Source organism: Dryobates pubescens, chromosome 6, assembly GCF_014839835.1.
Source record: "Dryobates pubescens isolate bDryPub1 chromosome 6, bDryPub1.pri, whole genome shotgun sequence".
In the NCBI taxonomy this organism is placed as follows: Eukaryota; Metazoa; Chordata; class Aves; order Piciformes; family Picidae; genus Dryobates; species Dryobates pubescens.
The window spans coordinates 33,613,579-33,625,658 of NC_071617.1; the positions used below are offsets into that span (position 1 = coordinate 33,613,579).

The 12,080-nt window shown below is 37.2% G+C and overlaps 1 protein-coding gene across 1 annotated transcript in view; it reads left to right on the plus strand.

Moving 5' to 3' along the window:
- The window catches only part of RYR2 (ryanodine receptor 2), a 377,267-nt gene that overhangs the window by 273,664 nt on the left and 91,523 nt on the right, over positions 1-12,080 (plus strand). The window contains exons 57-61 of the mRNA XM_054162288.1: positions 2,983-3,058; positions 5,499-5,622; positions 6,847-6,962; positions 8,526-8,590; positions 10,406-10,527. Of these exons, the coding sequence (XP_054018263.1) occupies positions 2,983-3,058; positions 5,499-5,622; positions 6,847-6,962; positions 8,526-8,590; positions 10,406-10,527 (503 nt within the window). The remainder of the gene's footprint in view (positions 1-2,982; positions 3,059-5,498; positions 5,623-6,846; positions 6,963-8,525; positions 8,591-10,405; positions 10,528-12,080) is intronic.

Genomic DNA, 12,080 nt, shown 5'->3' on the forward strand with positions numbered 1-12,080 from the left:
AGTCCAACCCACCTTGTAGTTTCCAGTTTCATATGTCACAGAATCACTGAATTATTGAAGCTGGAATAGACCTCTGAGATCAAGTCCAGCCTATGGCCTGAGAATCTGAGAATTTCCAATACAGCAATTTAAATGGGAAATAAAGGTGCTGTAATCTGTGGTTTACCACAAGGGGGACTCTGTAGCAAATTAGCCAGGTACTCAAGGCTTGCTCTTTTGTCTGGTATCTTCCCAGATGCTGTAACTATAATTCAAGCAGCTCTTGGCTCAGAGAGGGCCAAGGGGCCACTCTCCTGTCATGCCCAGTTCACAGGTTGTAGCAGTGCAGCTTTTCTGGGATTCGATTCTCTTGGGGCTTTTCCCCTTTCTGCCTCCAGTACAGGGCCCTTGAGTGTTGGTTGCTTTGGTCCAGGTGTAAGACCCAGGTGTAATTTGCCTGCTAGGGCAGACTCTTCAGCTGCAACTCCATCAGTATTTGGCTGTTGTTGCTTTCTTGGTGAGGAGAAGGTGGCAAATTGCCTACCATCTCAGCTGGTTTAAATACTGTGTGAAGAGAATTAATGCCCTTTGGTAACAGAGAAACCTGATAGCTGAACCTATAGAATGGGGCATATCCAAATGTGGCCAGGGGCACACACAGTTCACAGGTGTGTTTGAAGGTTAATTACATGTGATACATGTTTACCTGGACCATCTGTACCTCAGGAAATGTCCAGGTTTACACATTCACAGGTGCTTAACGCATTGTCTGGGTTTGGACATTTTGTGGGGCTTGTCCCTTCAGAACACGTTGGCAAATTTGCTAATGGTGGACTCAATCCCCTCATCCAAGTCATCAGTAACGATGTTGAATAGAACTGGGCCCAGTACTGATCCCTGCAGGACACCACTGGTCACCAGTGTTAAGGAATTTATTGAATTTATAATTAAGATATTGTACATTTTGGTATTAATAACTTTTAATCAATATGAAAAGTTGCCAAGAATTTATGAAATAGGTTTGATGTACAGTTAGAATATATATTTATAGTGGGAATGTACAGTCTTTGGGCAAATATAACAATTTTAACAATTTTAAGCAAACTGGTAAGAATAACAGGGAAAGAGAGAACCTCTGAGAGCAATATGGTGCTTGACCACAGGGGGTGGAGACTCAATAAGAACCATTAAGCCAAAGAGGCTATGAATTAATTACAGTTATTTCTACCCAAAATGGGGGAGTGCTGCTGCTGTATATTAGCCATTGAGGCTTTTGGGGTGCTCTTGTGTGCCAGGCACAGCTGTTGCCAGCAGGAATGCCATGCTGTCTCGGGGCTGGTCTGGTTTCAGCAGGGTGGTGGGCTGTTTAGAACAGTATTGCTGTGACGGGCTCTTGCCTCTTCCTGGGTAAACAGAGGCATGGCAAAATTCTAATTACAAGGGGAAGCAAGGCTTGGCTCCAGCTCCTAAGCTTGTGGCTTGTGACTTTTATCCCAGGCTCTGGATAAAAGACTGGGCAACTTGAGGTGAGGCAGCTCGAGGCAAGGCAGCTTCTAGGAAGGTGGGTCCAAGCATGCAAAGCAGATTTAAGCAAGGCAAAGGTGATTAGAAATCAGCCTGCATATTTATCTTGCCTGAGATTCAATTGGGCCAATAGGGCAACTGAAGCCAGCAAACAGTTCCCCAATGAAAAGGGATTCTGCCAGGCTGTGGCCATAAAAGACAGAAACATAGGCCTGATTGGGGAGAAGCAGTGGCCAGTACATGTGCTCTTACTGCAGAAGGAAACTTGTTTATCCAGACATGTTGGGACCTCTCTTTTGTTTCTCTTCCTGTGTTACCCAACTCCTGCAGAGGGAGGGGGGAGAGAAGGACCATGTCTAGACACATCAGGGCCTGTCTGGGTTTGTGCTGGGCCCATTTGGCCCTACCATGACACTGGCTTTCCAAGGAATGGAAACCCAGACTATACTGCATCCTTCCAAGGTTCTGTTCTGGATTATCAAAACATTAGGACTCGAGGGTGCATGATTGAAGGCATCTAACATACAGTAGAGATGTGTGTAATGTGTCCACTGGAGAAAAGCATATGAAGCAAATTGTCCTATAGAGAAACAAGATAGGGCCCCAAAGTTTCAAGCAGTTATCTGAATTCATAAGCATTCTCCCAAATAGGTTGGCATTTGGTTACTCAAAACCCTCATTGAAGATGAGAAGAATGCTTCTGTAGGTCAATGAAAGAAATTAAAATTGAAATGTACAGAAAAAACACCACTGTGTATAACTAGAGGCTATACAATCAGGAGGACAGGAAAGGTGGGTTTAAAAATGTTTTCATGTTGAAACAGTAGTTCCTAGTTCCTGGAGAGCTTGTCTGTGTTTTGCTTAGTCTGAGGTCTAACTCCTAGTTTACCAGTCTGGAAGAGTTTTTAGAAACAGTTTACTTACCTGTTGTTCACACTGGAGGAGAATTCTGTGTTGAATGGAAACTGTGGCTGCATCTATGGAATCCCTGGTAAAACAGTTGGTGCTGTTAACAGTATACTCACATAAATGAAAATCCACCTCGACTAGACTATATCCATGGGTTTATACTCAGTCTGCTGAAGCCAACAGGAAGAATCTTGATTCAATCTTCTAACTTACTGTGCTTTGTTTCCCTTACTAGGGCCTTCAGGGGGTTTCTTGCTAACATTGTCATGAGAATCAAGTCCCTGTCTTACACCTTAGTGCTCTTTCTGAACTATAGTCCTCTTCGTGGTTCCTCCTTTTTCATATCAACAGGTTCCTAATTCATATATATACACATATATGTATCTCCTTGCTACGCAAATTCGCTATTGCAATTTTACAAGATAAACTTCTGTTTTCAGTGAGCCATTGCAGTTTATTTCTATTGAAATTACTAGAGAGCTAAACCTGTTGCGTAGTATCAACCTGAAAATTGTCCTTCTTGGCGGTTAACCATTGCAAAACTATCACTAAACTCTCTATTTTCCTAAGGCTATGGCTGAGATGATGGCCGAAAACTACCATAACATATGGGCAAAGAAAAAGAAAATGGAGCTTGAAGCAAAAGGTAATATTTACGGTATTTTAAGTTATCTGTAATTAGCTTAAGTGATGTATTTGAGAAAAATGGAAAGGGGGGGGAAGGAGCAGCAAATATAAATTGACAAAGAGGAAACAAAAGGAATCTATTCTTAAATACATATTTTGTGATTTTTACTGCCTGGAAGTTCTTATGATACTGAGTGTAACAGGTCCTATTGAAGTAGTTTACCAATGCAAATATATCAAAGGAAGTCAAAGCTTGTAAATAAATTTAAGCTACATTAATACATTTTACTCCTAGCCTTAATTTTCAGATTATTGCCCAAGGAGCTCTGATTTAATTTGAATTATTTCTTTATTGCAGATAGATCTGAAAGGGTGTATACTAAGAACTGCACATATTATGTATTGAATTGACAAGCAGATAAACCTAAATGATCCCAATTTTATGTGTTAAGCTATCTCTGCATACTTAAATGATACATTTTGCCATGTATTATGTAACTTACTGTTTCTCCTGTGTGTTATCTGCAGATAATATTGTATTTGCACATGGAGGAAAAATATTTGCAGAAACAGCAAGATCTCATTTACAAATAACTGAAGCTAGGGTTTTATCTTGTCCAAACCTGTCAAGTCTAATTATTTGCATGAAACATGGCCTTTGTTCGTTTTTAAACTATTGTATGCTTGCATTTTTTCATCAGTTGTAAGCTCCCAGCAAAGGTACAATAGTTAAGGTCTTATGAGAAAGTAAATTTCTTCCTGGAAGTGCCTTTGATAAATCACCCTGAATTTCCATACCTTTGATTATATTTCCCCTTAATGCAGATTTTATTTTAATTTTTATAGCCTTTAAAAGAAAAAAAAAAACCCAAAACTTTAAACTTTCAAAATTAGTGATAGGATACACTAAGTTCAGGAAGTCATGGACTGCAGGAAAAACAGTGGAATTTTTGCCTTCAAGCGTCACTTTGATGAGAAAACTGTATAATATTTGTAGTGTTGTGCAAAGGAGTACAGTGCTGGGAAAGCTAGACACAGACTAAAGGAAGGAATGGCTTGATGGAGAAATTCTTTGAGTGAAAAGTAGGCCTATTTGTCAACTGTGCAAAACCTGACTCTCAATGAGTGTGCAGTTTTTCCTACAGTATATACATATGCTAGGCGTCTAGTATCTTTTTATACCTGTGGAAAGAACAGAAGATTAATGCAGATTGTGCCTATTTTTCATTTAGGACTTTTCACATACATAAGTATGTTAACCACCTGAAGACTGCAAGTGTCATTCCCCTTCACTGAACATCGACTGTATTTATTGTAATTCATTGAAGGATCTTTTGCAGACTTAATGACTTCCACAGATAGGGCATGTATGCTTACTGTGCTTAGAATGCATTTTTGCGTGTCTGTTTTCAGCTGTAATAAAGTGGATAATAGAATAAAATCCAATCATCCCAGTTTTAAAGGCTGCACGTTCTAAAAAAGAATACAAACCAACTGAAAAATCAGACAATCAGACTTGCCCACTGGGTTACCATTTTGAATATACTTAAAGGGATTCAGGCAGGACTAACGGCAAATTTTAGATATATCACCTAAGGATATGTCTCTGATATTTTCTAGAAGGAATTTGTTATTTTTTTAAAAAATACTATTGCCAGAGCCTTAAGATAGTATATAGTTCTGAGTTTGATCATTACCCTTACAGTTTCCTGGTGTTTCACAGAAAGTGTCATAGAAATTTATTTTGTCCTGTGATATGATGGTGATTTTAGAAGGGGAAATACTTAGACAGTTGCTTTTTATGCAAGCATTTTGATTTATAAAAGTAACATTATTTTCCTCTCACATTAACGATCTACATTCAGAGAAGTGTCAATACATCAGTTATTCCTAAGCAATACAAGTAATTTATTCTGTTTTGGCAGTGCTCTTTTGATTAGATTGGAAAATTGTCTAACTACATTTGAATAACGTACTCTTAATTTTCTATCTCTATTACTGTAAAGTCAAATGGTATCACTTTCATTTCATTTTATATATGTGTATATCTTGCTAACCTCTATGAACCCTTTTTGTTGTCATCAGAATGTTTAAAAGCAGGACTCATTTTATGTGTTTATATATTTGTTTGAATCTTGGTTTTCTTATGAAATGATGTGTTATTTACTGAAGTGTTTTCAGTTTCAACAAATAATTTTAATACACGTTTGTAGCAAGAGTTTTTGCAGTAAGTTCAGTGTATTTACCTGGCAGCAATTGATTGTGTTAGAACTGTTTTTGTAGCCACATGAAGTTTATGTCTGAATGTTTTTTAGGGTTGTATAAAGATTTAGAAAAGTATACTGTTGTTATTTCAGGTTAGATTTTATTGTAATGTGGTATGTATTATTATTATGACAATCTTTTTAATTACTGGGACAGATAGCTCTTTAATTGCTTTTTAATTCTCTTGATAGTAGGAGGAGGCAACCATCCCCTTCTTGTTCCTTATGATACACTCACAGCCAAAGAAAAAGCCAAGGACAGAGAAAAAGCACAGGATATTCTGAAATTTCTACAGATTAATGGATATGTTGTCTCCAGGTAATTCTCTGTTTAGTATTAGTATCACAGAAGATTTCTAGTACTCTTGGTATCTGCTTGCTTTCTTTTTTTTAATTAAAAACCCATCAGTGGTCATTTTAAGGTTTCAGTTACCTGGGAGTAAGAATGAATCACAGAATTTCAGTGTTGGAAGGGACCTCGAAAGAGTCCAACCCCCCTGCCAGAGCAGGACCACCTACACCAGATCACACAGGAATGCATCCAGGCGAGTTTTGAATATCTCCAGAGAGGGAGACTGCACAACCTCCCTAGGCAGCCTGTTCCAGTGCTCGGTCATCCTCACAGTGAAAAAAAATTTTCCTCATATTTACATGAAACTTGTGCTTCAGCTTCCACCCACTGCCCCTCGCCCTGTCATTGGGCACCACCAAGAAGAGCCTGGCTCCATCCTCTTGGCTCTCACTCTTTACATATTTATAAACACTGATGAGCTCCTTCCTATGGAGCATTGTAAGGAGAAAATGGGTTATGGAGATAGTAGGCAGGGCTTTTGGAAGGTACAGAGCTCTCCAGAATACCTGTGTGTCTTCTCCTTCTCATACATGCAGATTTTAGTAAACTTGTTGATATTCTCCAAGTGATAGAATTATTAAGTCTTCTTTATAGGTCAGGCACATGCGCCTACCTCTCCATAGGAATTTCCAGGCAATGGCTTTAGTAAGACCATTTAATGTCTAAAATCTGTTACTCATTTCTTTCATCTGAGTTAGTTTGTAGTGTTATTGAACTATTTCAGAAGTGAGAAGTGCTGTTTTAAAAAAGTTTTTTAAACAGTGTGCAGTGTAAATGTAATCAACAATTCTGTACATACACGTGCTATTCTTTGCAGAATAACATGCATCATTTGTTTTGATTTTGATATATGTAGCATGAATATAATTTTAAATAAGTTGGAGGCTTAACTGCCTAATCAGTGTGGCTTAGGAAATTTGAGTCATGAGGAGAGGCTGAAAGCATATCTGAGATTTGTATGACTTGAACATTAATAAATGAATGGAACAATCACATAGATAGCTTTAAGTAATCATTATAAATTACTTAGCCTACCACATCTACTTAAAATCTGCCTACTTCCTACACAGAACAATTCTATATTAATAAGCAGTTAATAATTACTGGAGTAAATAGTGTCAGACTACATGGAGAGGTAAGACTATATGAATCCTTCTTCATGTGTGAAAATTGACTTGCTTCTTTCTGCAGAGGATTTAAGGACTTGGAATTAGACACACCTTCCATTGAGAAACGTTTTGCCTACAGTTTCCTTCAGCAGCTTATAAGATATGTGGATGAAGCCCATCAGTATATTCTGGAGTTTGGTATAGTACTCCTTGTTTATTTTCTGAAGAAATATTAACTAAGATGTTTGATATGTTTGATATTATAAAGGCAACAATATATATTTTTTTAGTGACATATTCTTGAACTAGGAGTTTTCCCTCTTGTTGCTTATAGTTGATGAAGATGAAGGATTTTGGAAAGTTATATAGTTTACATACTCATTTTGGTTTCCCATATTCATTCCAGTTTCCCATATTAATTTTGTCAGATGAAAAATGTTTAGTGAAAATTTATGACAACTTTCACTCTTTGAAAAAGAAAACTAGCTGCCTTCTTGTATTTATGCAGAAATTTCTCTCTCATGTGCACATTAATATTTCCATGTAATACCTTTTTCATAGAGCAAATTAAACCAGTCCTTTGTACCATTCTGCAAGTTCTTCTGGAGGAGGAAGTGGAGTAGAGAAACCTCTTTAACAAACTCCCACAATGGGAATGTTCTTTCGTAAACACCCTGCACATGTTTTGTCAACAGTGCAAAGAAATTAACTTGATCTGCTTTTGTTAAGAATAAAAAAAAATTTTAAAACCCCAAACAACCAAACCCAAAAAAAGATTGGTGACCCAAGTAAGCTTCTTACATGATCAGTAAAAGCCAAAAAAAGAAACCTGGCCAGAGGCAGCTAGATATGACCATGTGAGTTACAACGCCATGTAACATACTGTGCCTTGTGTCTAGGCATAGGCATTGTAATTGATAATATTAATGGCAGGGATAGCAGGGACAGTGAATAAATCAATGCACATCCAAAAGCCTGTCTAGTTTTAAAGTGGAAATTATCACATTTGTTATATGCCATGGTTACTTAGAGTAGCGAAAGTCTGGCCTTGATAACTCGCTGGGTTACTTCTGCTAATGCTTGATTATCATGGCTTCATTCTATTTAATTATTTTGGCATAACTGCAAGAACAATGATGAAAAAGTATTGAAAACACTGGTGGAACAAATACCATTCATGTCCCTCAATGGGTTAGTAAAAAGATGATAATAATTGAGGTACAGTCTAGGAGCTGTTCCGGATGGTGTCTGTACAAAGCATTTTGATTTTTTTATAGTAATGGGGGAAATTAAGCACTTTTAATTTCAGTTAGGTAGTTGTAACCATTAATTCTATTATTTTAAAATGTCCACAAAGAAGTAGTAAAAATAGGGTAATTTTGTCTGGGAAGAGCTGGAGAATGATATTCCATTAGAATCTGAGTTCAGGCTTCCAAATTGTCACCAATACCTAGAAAAATACAAACACATGATGAGATTTTAATCTCAAAAAATATCCATAATATCTTTGGACTACAAGATGTCTACATTTTAAAGAAGATTTGGAACAGTATTCTTTATTAATTTTATTTGCTGTAACTATTTTTTTTTCTCATGAGGTGATCATAAAATGCCACCTTAACTAGTGTATATACTGTTTATGTTATCTTAAATCGATGTCTAAACACAGCTAGTATTTGTTGGCAGTGTACCCTAAGAAAAATGCAGAGTAGTCTGTAATTAGGATATATTAAAAAGAACTTAATTTTCTTCTCTCTGCAGATGGTGGCAGCAGAGGCAAAGGAGAGCAATTCCCATATGAACAAGAAATCAAGTTTTTTGCCAAAGTACTGTATATCTTTGTTTATTCTTTGTCATGTAGCAAATAGTTGAACACTGTTGTTGAACACTGTTATTGTTATATTTGCAGTTTTCTGTGTTAGATTCATTATTTTGTTAATTGAAACCAGTAGTCATAAAAATAGCTTGAAAATACTGTAGGACAAAGTCTAGATGTGGAAAATTTACAGGACTATATTCCATTATGTTATGATGTTATTCATAAGCTCCCTACATTTTCTGTTTCTAATTCTGAAGATTTTTCTCTTTTTCAGTCTTCAGACAGATAGATGTGAGCAGTACTTACTGGAATTAACACTGCTTTGTATCTGTCAGTGCCACCTTCCTCATTTCTTCCCTTGTTTTAAAGCCATGTTGCTGCCTTCAGGAAATCACAGAATGGTTGAGATTTAAGAGCACACTGGAGATCATTTAGTCTAAGTTCAGTGCTCAATCGATGCCACCTAGAGCAGATTGCTCTGTGTTTCAGTTTGTTCCCATTGCCTCTGGTCCTGTTATGAGGCACAACTGAAAAGAGTCTGGCTCTACCTTTTTCGCATCCTCTCTTCACATATTTACTCACATTGATGGGATCCTCTCTGAGCCTTCTCACTTCCAAAGAGTCCTATCTCACTCAATCTCTTTCATTTGTAAGATCCTCTAGTTCCTTCATAATTTTTGTGGTTTTTCCTAGTATGTCCTTTTTTCCCTTGTACTGAGGATTCCAGAGCCACATACAACACTGTGGGCTCGTCACTACTGAGCAGCAAGAAGGAACCACCTCCCTGCACCTGGTGGTAACAGTCTTGTTCAATGCAACACAAGGTGCTGTCAGCTGCCTTGGCAGTGAAGGTGCATTATTGACTCATGGTCATGAACCCACTGAGACCTCCTTCTCTGCAAAGTGGCTTTCCAGCTGGTCAGGCCTCTGCACCTGTACGTGGGATTATTCCTCTCCAGGTGCAGGACTTTGCATTTACCCTTGGTAAAAAGACTTGAGATTCCTGGCAGCTTCTTTTTGTGTCAAGAAGGTTTTACACATTCTTAAATTAAGAAAATCTGCTGCTTATGCCTTTCATGTATAAAATCTTGTATAGCTTTTTCATATTTACAGTGCTTTTTAGTGCATAAGCAAAGGCATCTGTTTGCAACATATTCCAATGCTGATATCCTTGTGCCGAATTGTATAGCTTAAAGTACCTGGAAGTCCATGTGGTACTATTTGCAAAGTTCACCAATTCAGAAGCTAACTTTCCACCTTCTTTTGCATTATGCTCCAAAGAGGAAGCCATTTCAGATTTTCTTATTAACTGTTCTTGGCTGACACTGAGTAATAGTCACTACATGAAGTAAACAGGAAATCTTAAGTGGACAATGCACATAATGTGTGAGGACATTCTGGCAATTTTATTTGATAGCATCTGAAATTAAGCACCATTACTCTGCTGACAGTCATAAGTGAATTTTTCTTACACCTACATTAAAAGGTATGAACGTCAACGGTTGTATCTGGGTATGAGGTACCAGAAAAATCTTATAGTGTGGACAAAATGAAATTATACTTTCTGCTTTGTACTCCTCCTAAAATGGAATAGATCAAGTCCCAGAGTTAATGTACAACTTTGTCTATTGCCTTTCCTGAGGACATTTTAAGTGGCTTGAATGCTAAATAAATTCAAAGAGAAATAGACAGTAACAAAAAAATACATAGAAATTTTAAAACAGGAAGTGTATTTGAAGTAGCCTGTCTTCAGTTGTAACTTGCAAAGAGTAAATAGTAAAGAAAGCCCTGAAATAATCACTTCTTTCTGCTGTGATTTCAGGTTGTGCTCCCTTTGATTGACCAGTATTTTAAAAATCATCGCCTCTATTTCTTATCTGCAGCAAGTAGACCTCTCAGCAGTGGAGGTCATGCCTCTAATAAAGAGAAAGAAATGGTGACAAGGTAAAAAAACAATATTTATGTGTATGCATATGTATGCTTGTGTTTAAACAGCAGCAGTTAATAGTGGAAAAGTTAGAAGTGGGAGGCAGACAGTTATTTTCATGAACGTGCTAATGAAATTTTTTTCACTTTCTTTTCCTGTTAGGAATATTCATTGTATAAAATGAAGAGAGAAATACAGAGTTATGATTATATGCTGTGAAATAGTAGTAACAGTAGTAATATCACAGAAGTACCCACTTGACCTTTTTGTGAAGCTATCTACTTTTTAGACCAGCTAAGATTTGTTTTCACTTAGTTTCACTTCTGATTGAATTGAAACACATATTTCTCAACTAGTAAGGTGGACTATGAGCTTCACAGAGGAACTACTGCATACCTGTAATGTGCAGGTATCCTATTTGCTTTCTTGGCTGTTATCAGGTACTGAACTATGCAAAACTACTTGCTGCTCTATAAGGCTGACAGCCAATTAATGGTCATACAGGCTTGTGGGGTTTGCAAGATTGTGTGAATACTGACTGAAGTTTCTAGCAACAACACTAAGCATAAGTAAGTAATAGCTGTCTTGACCCTTCTTTATCTCATGAGCTTATATGGTCTGTAAGCTTGGCTGAATAGAATTCTTCAAAGAATTTTGAAACTCTATCAAAATGCGTGCATCTAGATAATTTTCCATTCTGTGAGCTGCTGGTCTTGTGTCTGGGATGTCTGGGATAACAATATTTCAGTTACTAAGTCATGACAATAAACCCCATATTTCTGGAGTATGTCAAACCTGAATGCATTGGCATACATGCTGCAGAGATTCAGAACTCCTGCACATATGCTCTCTACCTCTGTGAGATTCCTGAAAATGTAGCCCAGCAAAAGGATGAGAGCTGCTGTCACACTTAACTGAGTTATGTGCCATCCAGAAGTGCCAACCAAAGAGAAGAAAACAAAGGCAAGAAAACCATGAATGAATGATAGCTATGAACAATGCTGTTGAGCAGTTTATTTCTTAATTATCAAGATGCAAAGATTTTAGAAACTACATTATATGATCCATTTCCTGAAGGGTTGTTTTGGGCCATTTTATTAGATTCCAAACATTATGTTTTGTGGGGTTTTGCTTTGGTTTGTTTATTTATTTCTTTGCTTAGTTTGGTTTGTTGTTTTTGTATGATTGTCAGGGTTGGTTTGGTATGCTTTTTTGGTATGCTTTTTTTCCCCCTCCTTTCTACAGTATTGTAGAAAGTTAGGTAAAGCTGAATTTTGGATTTTCTGCAGAGTTTTCCCTTTAAATTTCCTTGAACTTAATGCCTATGTAAGATTTTCTTCAAGCTAAGGGCAATTTCTGACTGCTTTATATTTTACAGTGGAGAGAAACTTGCATTCATTAAATTATGGAAGAGTGGAAATGTGGGTACTGATAATGCAGTGGCAATGTTAACAAGTACACTAACCCTTCCACATTCAGCAAATACATAAAATCCAGATCTGTTTTGAGGGCAATTATGGGTTAGACACCTTTATGAAATATAGTGGCATTATATTCCATCAAATTTTTA